This window comes from Mus caroli, chromosome 1, assembly GCF_900094665.2.
Source record: "Mus caroli chromosome 1, CAROLI_EIJ_v1.1, whole genome shotgun sequence".
In the NCBI taxonomy this organism is placed as follows: Eukaryota; Metazoa; Chordata; class Mammalia; order Rodentia; family Muridae; genus Mus; species Mus caroli.
The window spans coordinates 130,413,890-130,423,889 of record NC_034570.1 but is presented as its reverse complement, the minus strand read 5'-3'; the positions used below and the strand labels follow the sequence as shown (position 1 = coordinate 130,423,889).

At 42.3% G+C, this 10,000-nt stretch overlaps 1 protein-coding gene across 3 annotated transcripts; it reads left to right on the top strand.

The window, feature by feature from the left end:
• The first annotated feature begins 4,782 nt into the window (after positions 1–4,782).
• C1H1orf53 (chromosome 1 C1orf53 homolog) lies at positions 4,783–9,916 on the top strand. Of its 3 annotated transcripts, XM_021174517.1 has the most exons (3): positions 4,783–5,050; positions 8,188–8,289; positions 9,720–9,916. In XM_021174517.1, exons 1-3 carry the CDS (start codon positions 4,814–4,816, stop codon positions 9,789–9,791), a joined length of 411 nt encoding a protein of 136 aa, XP_021030176.1. In that variant the 5' UTR covers positions 4,783–4,813; the 3' UTR covers positions 9,792–9,916. The 3 variants fall into 3 exon arrangements, 2 of the variants coding, with proteins under 2 accessions (XP_021030176.1, XP_029335041.1); XR_003837111.1 differs by lacking the exon at positions 9,720–9,916 and having other exon boundaries at positions 4,805–5,303; positions 8,188–8,230; XM_029479181.1 differs by lacking the exon at positions 9,720–9,916 and having other exon boundaries at positions 4,805–5,157; positions 8,188–8,237.
• The last annotated feature ends 84 nt before the right edge of the window (positions 9,917–10,000 follow it).

Here is a 10,000-nt window from a genome sequence, read left to right as displayed (position 1 = left end):
GCAATCCCAGATCTTTTATTTATGCTGGGTTTCATAGTACTACATGCAGAAAAGCAGGATGGGAAAATGGAAAAGGATGTTACCTAATGTTTGTAGTGTTTTGAGGACACAATGCCAAAACCTAAAAGGGTGTGTGTGATTGTGAGATGTCAAGGAAGGACAACCAGAGCAAAAGAGGGGAACAACTGACAAAAAATTAAGATGAAAATTTAAACAGTAAAATCTCTAGGTAGGCTGATGAATTTATTTTGCTTTTTGAAAGCCACACCATAGTTGACATTTGTTAATTGTGCCCTTGATATTAATTGAGACAGGGATGAGTGGGTTACACTCAGGTAGGTCCAGATTAATCCTGATTGGATTCAACATAACCTGCTCTCGTAAGACTGATTCAAGAATGAATATGACCCTGGTGGTAAGAAATGAAATCTGATGGTTCATTTTCCGAGGTGCCTTAAGCCAGGAAATATTAGACCCTTACTGAAGCCTGATAGTCTAACTACACCCCACCCACCCCAACTCTGATTAACTTTCTGCCCTCAAAAACTAATAGTTTAGAATCCAGAAGTCCTAAAAGCCAAGCTTGCCTACAAGGTCACACATCTGATAAGCTTGAAAATCAAAAGGCTATAAAGTAATGGAAAGAAGAAAAGGTAAGACGCAGATGGTGGCTAGCATTGTCCCTCCAGATTCCTCAGCCAGAGGATAGAGGAAGGAAAGGGCTTTGTTCTCATTATGGTTTAAAACTGTCCTCTGCATTCAATCAATACTCCTGCCTTTCTGGGCTGATGCCAGACTTCACAAAGTTGTAAAATAAACTGCCTCACTTTCTATAGTTTGAGGTTTTGGTGTTCTTTTTTTTTTAATGAAGCAAGGACTTAAAAAAATATATATATATATGTATATATATATATATATATATATATATATAAACAGACAGGTTAAAGACTAATGAGGTCTTTCTTTCTTTCTTTCATTCAGAAAAATTCAAAACAAAAGGAAAAAGTTCACAAAAACACCATTGAGTCCATTTGTGTTGCTTCAAGACATGAGGCCTACCCTGGAGTATGGTTGATGTACTCAGTGACACTCCAAAAGAAAGAAGCAGAATTTCCTTTTGACAGTGGTTATCAATTGGAAATAGCTTCTTGGTTAAAGAACGGGACCACATGTCCTCTTCCCCTCTCAGTGCTGAAGCCCTATCTGGCCTGAACTTGTACAGGTCTTGTGTTTGCCGACATGGTCTCTGCCAGTTCATATGTGTATCAGTCTGTTGTGGCTGGAGGATGTTGTTTCCTTGGAGTCATCCATTACCTCTGGCTCTTACAACCCTCCTTCCTCCTCGTCTGCATAAATCCCCGAGTCTTGATGGAAAAGATAAAGATTTAGGGTTGAGTGCTTCGAAGTCACTCAATTTACTTTGCCCAGTGTGAGTCTCTGTGTGAATTTCAATCTCCTGTAAGAGGAAGCTTCTCTATGTGGGTTGAGGGAGGGAGGCACTTATCTATGGGTATAGCAGTATTTCATTAGGAGTCATTTTATTGTTATGTTCCTCTAGGAGAGTAACAGTATTAGGCTTTCCCCCACCCCTGGTTCCACGGTCTATCGGATCTGAGGTTCTTGGCCTCTTTAGCAGTGTCAAGGTTGGATTCTCTCTCATGGAGTTGGCCTTAAATTCCATCAGAAAGTGCTTGGTTACTCCCATAACACTTGTGCCACTATTGGACCAGTCGAGCTTGCAGGAAGGTCGCTGTTGTAGGTTGCAGGGCTCGTAGCTTAGACGTATTGATGATTACCTTTCTCCTTTGTTAGTGTGCAGAGGACGTTCCAGTACTCTGAACACCAGTTAGTAGGGGCAAGGCTGAATGTTGTCTTCAGAAGCCAATAGTCCTTTCAATAGCCTGCATGGTTTCGGGGTTTCGTGGTACCCCCTGTGAGAACTATCCAACCCATGCTTGGCGCTGGAGGTTTTCTGGCATGTGGTATTTAGTTGGGTCACTGTCTTCCCTATTACTTGGTGATTCTATTACATCCCTTTCATATAAAATAGGGACAGGGGTGGGAGAGAAGGGTAAAGGAGGACTTCAGGGAGGGACAACTCATAGTAAAAAAAAACACTTGGAAAACCTTATGGAAACCTTATGGAAAACATTTCTTTCTTGTACTGCTGATGACTGCTAAAACTTCTAGGAGGCAAGGAGCGTCTCCTGAGCTGGAGTTTCATTGCAAGGTCTGAGAATCTATGACACTTTACAATTTGTTTGCAACCACTTTCCATCAATAAGAAAAGGGCACATGGAGCAAGTGAATTCATACTGACAGAAAAACTGGAGAGAGTCATGCTCTGCTCAACTCATCAAATGCTAATCTCACTTATCCTTCATGATTATCTAAGTAAACAGAGTTCTTTTATTCTAAGCAGACTAAATTGTATGATGTATGTATGCATTTATATGCATGCTTGTGTATATGTGTGTGTGCTCGTGCACATGTATATATGTGTGGGTAATCTTACAACCCAGAGTCCTAACATACCTATGAATTCAAGGGGGAATGCATTTCCACGGAACCCACCCTTAAATATGATAAACATGTTTAAGTCAATATACACACCCAAATTTTGGAGAAGAATTAGAAAACCTGCCCAATATCATATTACTTGAATATCCAACTATAATGGCTTCATAATAAAATAAAAACTTCACCTACTTTTCTAGAACCATGACAAAACACCATGACCAAGGCAACTTACTAATGAATGCGTTTAATTTTGTGGCTCACAATTTTAGAGTGTTATCATCTATAAACATTATGGGGCAGAGTAAGGCAGGAGGCAGGCAGGCATGATGCTGGAACATCTAATTTACATCTAATTCATAAACATAGGGGCAGAGACAAAGAGAGAGCTAAATGGGAATGGTGTGGGCTTTCTGAACCTGAAAGCCCACCTTTAGGGGCACACTTCCTCCAACAAAACCACACCTCCTAATCCTTCCCAAATAGTTCCACCAACTGTGGACCAAGTGTTTAAACATGTGAGTCTATAGTGATCGTTCTCATTCAAACTCCACATCCACCTTCTGAGCTTGGACTTGGTGCTCTCACTTACGTACAGCTTTGGCTAATGTGAATGGGGGAGACTCTGAAAATGAAAGAATGCACACAGGGTTGAGCTAAAATTCAAGGCCAACGGGGGCCTTTCAAAGCAAGAGACACGGGAAAGAAAACTGGATGCTGATGGTCAGATGAAACCTGAAAATAGATATTTAGAATGCTTTGGGTTGTTAGTAGTGAGCTATTCTCTCATCTCATTTCAACTTTGATTACATTTTAAAGATGCATCTGTAAGAGTGCAAGCAGTGGTATCATGTGACTAATACAAAGATCAGCCTGTGTGCCCAGAGGCATGGACTAACCAGGATGATTCTTTTTCTTTTTCTTAGACTGGGCTATCACTGGAACTGAGTAGGTAGCTCAGGCTGGCCACAAACATAATCCTCATGCCTCCACCTCTGAAGCCCATAAACTTAATTTTGTGGTGTTGGTTGGGGGCGAACAGGAACGTGACTTTTGCTTAAATTCTCAAGTTTAATGATAATCATGTTGGGTGAATTTAACTTTGGTCCCATCTCTCCAGATTTCCTTAAAGCCCCTCAGAACATCAGGTAGTCTTCAAATGGCAAATACACTACTCCAAGGTAAAGGAACATTTAAACACAGGATTCCAATTTATTAATTCACTGAGTTTTACAATATACCAATAGAGTTGTTTCCATCTGTGATTAAGGACATCAAATTGGGGACTGGACAGATGGCTTAGTGGTTAAGAGCACTTCTAGAGGTGCTGAGTTCAATTCCCAGCAACCACATGGTGGCTCACAACCATCTAAAATGGAACCCAGTGCCCTCTGGCGGTGTGTCTGAAGAGAACAACAGTGTACTCACATACATAAAATAAATAAATACACAAATCTTAAAAACAAAAAACAAAAAACATCAAATTGTGGTTGCGGGGTTGCAGGGTAAATCAGTGTAAAAAGGAATTGAATTGTCTTTGGTGACTTTGACAACTTTCTCCTGTCCAACTAACCCACTCTTGCTATCAAGGATCCACTCCTGCCACTAGCTCTTTACACCAAAGAGCACTAACTACTCAATAACACTGCCTTCTCTTGAAATTCAGGCTATGGGGTCCAAGGCTGGGGGTGCTGTTAATTTAATGAACACATAAAATTGTTTCTTGGGATCGTGCTAATTTCCCTAAATTAATTTTGTAGGAGTATGGGTGTCACTTTCTCAAACAGGATTTTAGGTTTGGTTTTGTGAAAACTTCACTACACTCTTTGTGTGAGACTTTTCCTTGATTTTCATTCTTGAGTGATCCAATGAACCATATCACCAAGCTTGTGATTCCAGCTTCATTCCTGTCACACATGACCAGCAAATAAGCAGCCTTTTCTATATGGGCTGAAGGTGCTTTCTTTCTTATTATTTTTTTAAACAAGTATGATTATGCTAAATACGATCTAGCTTGATAGGAAATGAAAATGCTCGTCCTTTATCTGAGAAAAAAATAGTAGAGACTTTAAGAGTAAAGAAGGCACCTTCTTCCAGTGTTCATGTGCATAATTTTCTGTGCAGAGGACCCAGATAGAGTGAGCTGAAGACTGAGAGTCTACACTGAACAGTGCTCCGCCTCCCCTCTTCGCCCCGCCCCTAGACCGACCCCGCCTCCCTTGCCTACGCCCCACCTCCGACCCGCTGACCCCGCCCACGCCCCACCTCCGACCCCGCCTCCCACCGCGCCGGCGCCATGGCAGCCCAGGGGATCTGGACGCTGGCGAGGGTGTCGCTTTGGAGGTCACCGCCTAGGGCCGAAGGTTTCCGACAGCAGCTCAGCTCAAGCCTCGGTTCGACTTCCGAAGGAGCCCGCGGCGGCTCCGTGGCCGACTCCTGGGGAACGCCCGAAGGAGAGCCGAGGCATCCAGGGAGCCGAGAGTTAACTGCAGCGGAGAGGCACATCGTCGAGCTGCACCGGGCCGCCTGCGCGGTGAGGCCCGCTCCAGCCTGCCCCGCGCGCGGCCTCTGCGCCTGCGCGCGCCCGGCCACCCGATCCCGAGGCAGCCCGGCCCGGGGGTGCTCGACCTCCGGCCTGGGGTGGGTCGGCCTGGGGCGTCCGCTCAGAGGGTCCTGCGAGAAACCCGGTCGCACTTTTGCGTTCGGGACAGAGAGGTGTCTGCCCTGAGATGGGAGGCTCGCGAGGCTCGGTTTCTGATCTGCGTCCCAGCTAAAGTCTTGTCTCGGTTTGTGTGTGTGCGCGCCCTCCAGTGTGTGAGTGTGTTGTGTGGGGGAAATGGGTGCTGCGGAACTGAGGGTGGGACTGAGCTCTTTCAGGGAACGTATGTAGTACAGACGTGTTGCCTGTGCGTGATAACTCGAGCAGCCTGCCATCCAGTGTCTTTAATAATGAAAACATAAGACAGACGCTTTACATTTTGCCTTGTGTCCTCTCATCCTTTGCCTCCAGTCCAAATGAGCAAAAAAAATTATAGTCAGGCAAGTTTGCATTTTTCCTTAGGTGTTCTTAAATCACCTTTTCTTCTGGTTTATGGATTTAACAATTGCTTGTCACCACCCATATCTAGCCTTATCTCCCTTCAGTTTCCTGACACTTTAGAATACAATAGTTTGAAGATAGCATTATTTATATTTTAAGTTTTATAATGGAATAAGAGTGACTTGTAATAAATCTATGTATTAAGCTCTGTGTTTAGCTAGTACTTGATAAGACCACTTATTTGGTTTGGCTTGAGACACAGGCAGAGGCAAACATTGAACGTTTCCTGAGGTTGACACTCTGCCTTGGGAGTAGTATGTCCCAAAAATCCACTGTCTAACCTTTTCATGTGTTGCAAGTGAATAAAGATTTATCGAAAGATTATTGACAGCCTTTGACCGTTCTTGCTTGTGCTCTTATTTTAAATATAACACATGCAGTTTGTTTCCACAAGTCACCATACAAATATGGTGGGTAAAAGCCAGAAGTCTCATCATTTTTCAAGGCAAACAACAGTGGCCTGTATAGATTGGTTCGATCAACATAGCAAAAGGAAGGCAAGTATTTGCACCGGGGAACCCACAACGTTTTCATCAGTGGGGTTTCACAGGTCGTGTGACTGTCGAGGAGACCAGAAGCAAACCCAAAAACATGCTTGGTATATATAGCTCCCACATGACAGTATTTTTCCATGCCTCAAGGGAGATAGTGCCCTTACCGTACTCTCATTCCTGCACTGGCTATCTTGCTTTCCATTGACATCTTGCTCTCCAGTCAGCAAACTTGCCTCATCTTCGTTGCCATCTTTATCCAAGGCTCATTTAGTGAGAAGAAATTGTGTGTAGGCAGTCAGCAAACTTAGAGGCATGCCATCCACATGTAGAGCAACCTGCTAGGCTTCTGGATCGCCAGATAATTGTCTCCAGAAAACACACAGAAGCTAAGCAAAGAATATAAAGGCTTTGCAGTGTTTCATTTATTTGCCTTCCAGGTCGTCAAACATGAGCTTTGTGGGAGGAGAAAGAGAAAAAAGGAAATGAGGTTCTGACAGTGGGTCATTCTAAAGTAGTGTTGGGTGCATCTGGTGCCACATGGCCTTGGGATTTGAGAGCAGCATTGGAACTTGCTAGATTCTTAACTGCCCTGATCTATCTGTGCAGCGATGCCTTAGAGTGAACCCAGACTTGAACTAAAATATAAGTTGACCTGAATGTCAACCATAATGAGTGACATCATTAAGTATAACGCTGGATAGCTGAAGTTGTTGATGACCAAATGGAAACTGTTTGCCAGAGGCTGCAGAACTGGTACATGCCTTGCATCCCAACACTCAAGAGGCTAAAGCAGACAGGTTGGTTGTGAGCTTGAGGCCAGCCTGATCTACAAAGCTGTGGGCCAGGCAAGGCCATATAGTGAGAGCATCAGAGAGAGAAAGAGCAAGGGAGAGAGAGAGGGGGATGTATGTCAGAAGACCTGCTGCCTTCATGCATATTTTAATGAAAGTCTATAGGCAGAAGTGATACACTGAGTTTCTAATGGTCAAAGTGCTATATAAAAACCCACTGGGGGGCTGGTGAGATGGCTCAATGGATAAGAGCACCCGACTGCTCTTCCGAAGGTTCGAAGTTCAAATCCCAGCAACCACATGGTGGCTCACAACCACCCGTAATGAGATCTGACTCCCTCTTCTGGAGTGTCTGAAGACAGCTACAGTGTACTTACATGTAATAAATAAATAAATAAATAAATAAATAAATAAATAAATAAATAAATAAATCTTTAAAAAAAAAAACCCACTGGGAAGTTCCCCTATAAAATCTGGAGGCTAAGAAACATCATTAATGTGATATACGTCCAAGGGAGGAGTTACAATTTGCCTTTCCCTGCACACACTGTGCTTTGGGGGATTTATTTTTTTAAATCACAATTGCATATAAGTGGAAAAGCATCCCTGAATTTTGAAGTGGTATACTAGAAGTTGCTGTTGATCAAGCTTATTAAGCCAGTGAGTGTTAATGTGGCAAAACAATACCTTCTCAGTTAAGACTAGATCTACCAAAACTGGTGAGGGAGAGGACAGGAAAACCGTGGACCTTGCAGGGCAGTAACACATCGGGAAGGTCTAGAAAACATTCAATAACGGCAAAGGCAATGCTTCTCTGTGAGGCCTGTTTGGCTTTGATTAGCACCTTTTCTGTGAGTTTAAATCATTATCCACATATTGTAAGCACTGAAATTGTAACTGCCGCTTCTGAGTGCAGTTCATTTCCAGCCTCTTAAGCTCTTAAAGTCATCTAAATCACCTGTTATTAAGCTCGTTACCTAGAAGCGGAATGAAAAATATCAGAGCGGCAGCCACATAGTTGTCGCATACAGAGGAGTTCTTGTTTTTCCACCCACTTCTCATTTTACTCAAAATTGTATGCTTTTCCCTTTAATCACATACAGTTAGCTTGTATATAGCGTAGAAATGCACGTGCTCTTTAATTGCAAATGCCACTACAATTACTGGAAAAGAAATTTAATACTGTTCTTTTTAAAAAAAAAACAATCATTTTGGACTAAAAATATTACTAGGGAGATATGATGAACATTAACAAAGATTGATGTATTGTTTTATTACTCTTCAGGCTGGCCAGCTAAGCTATATGGACCCAGCTACCGGCTATGTGGTTCTCACAAGGCTGGCCCACTTGCGGAGAGGCGCCTGCTGTGGCTCTGCCTGCAGACACGTGAGTAACAATTCTCGAATTACCCTGGCAGTTTGCTGAGCTTCTGTAACTTCATAAATACCTATTATTTGAACAACAAGTCAAATAAAAAAGCTAAATAGACCTAGAGTGTGCTTTTCACAAGCTGTTTTAGCAAAGGACAATGAAGCTGTTAGTACCAACACAGGACCTTTAAAGTTAATGGAATTTTGTAACATTTCACTGCAAGCATCGGCTTCTCCAAATGCTAAGACTTGAAATTCAGGGGAGCTCTTTATATCGAGGAAAGCTTTCATGAAGTCTGAAAGGCAGGCACAGAGGGCAGGAAGAGAAACCAAATGAAGAAAAAAAAAAAAAAAAGAAAAGAAAAAGAAAAAAAGAAAACTGTTGCAGACCAGCTCCTTAAAATACTGCTACCTTAAGAAGCAGAAATTTTCCCAGTATTGAAGGTGGATCTTGAAATGATAAGACTTCTTTCTTCCCTTTCATTCCCTCCCAATCCCTGCTTCACATTCTTTCCCTTAGCATACAGATCTGAGTGCTGGCCCTGACCTTGCTATAGTTCATAGTCTTTCTCTGTCTCTGTCTCTGTCTCTGTCCCTGTCTCTCCCTGTCTCTCTATCTCTCTGTCTCTCTCTCCATGCCTGTCCCTGTCTATGTCTCTCTGTTTCTGTCTCTGTCTCCATGCCTGTCCCTATCTCTCTCTCTCTCTCTCTCTGCCTCTCTGCCTCTCTCTATCTCCTGTCCTTCCCTTCTCCCCTTCACACTTCATCCTCTGCTTTCTTCTGGTCTGTGTTTAAACTCCTAAGTTAGTGCTATAGGTCTGAGTATGCTTATTTCAAGACTCTCATGCCTATGCTTAGTAATCAAAGCTAATGAACTATTCCTTCCTCTTTTCTGTGCAAAGAAGAAATCAGAGTTTGTGTGTTTCCTATTGGAACATGTATCTCTGAGGTACATTGTTGTTATGTTAAGATTATAACCCAATAACATCTGTTTACAGAACATTTTGTATGTTTTTCCTAAAAGAAGATATTATTCCTTGTACTAGTCCACTTTCTAATTAAAGACTAGACAGTAAATGCTCTTAAGAACTGTGGGCAGTGTTCTGAAAGTCAGCCTTCACTTTGTGGATTCTCCTGGCTATGCCAGGAACTGTTTCTAATCAAAGTCATAAGAGCATCATGTTAATCTCACACCTGTGGATTTTGTAAGAATTGGGGTTTGGTAATAAAATTCTAGAGCCTGCAAAGATACACTTAGGAAGTGGTTCCTGGATCCTAATTAGGGCTGTTTAACCAAAGTTCCATTGTACTCTTTAGTCCCCAAGACTTATAGATCCAGTGATATAAAACATTGCTAACAACACTTTTTTCCCCACCATGAGAAATGTACTTTCCTACAATGACTGTTAAATAATTCCATAATAATTTGCTGTCTATCTTTTTCAGTGTCCGTATGGCCAAGTCAATGTGAAAGATCCATCTAAGAAGAAGCAATTCAACTCCTATTTTTATGTTTGACAACAACTTCATCTCTAGCCTGTCAAATTAAGTGTGTGTTTTTGAAAATAAAGCCCTAATCTAGAATTATCTGTTATGAATATTTGAACACTGAGTTAATATTAAATACATATATCCAAAAGAAGGTCCACAAGATGCATGTTATTCTCTCTCTCTCTCTCTCTCTCTCTCTCTCTCTCTCTCTCTCTCTCTCTCTCTCGACAGGGTTT

Bases quoted from the DNA above. Each gene is read 5' to 3' on its own strand.
- C1H1orf53 (XM_021174517.1), top strand. From the start codon at position 4,814: ATGGCAGCCCAGGGGATCTGGACGCTGGCGAGGGTGTCGCTTTGGAGG. The intron at 5,051-8,187 runs GTGAGGCCCGCT...ATTACTCTTCAG, and splicing joins TGCACCGGGCCGCCTGCGCG to GCTGGCCAGCTAAGCTATAT. The intron at 8,290-9,719 runs GTGAGTAACAAT...TATCTTTTTCAG, and splicing joins GTGGCTCTGCCTGCAGACAC to TGTCCGTATGGCCAAGTCAA.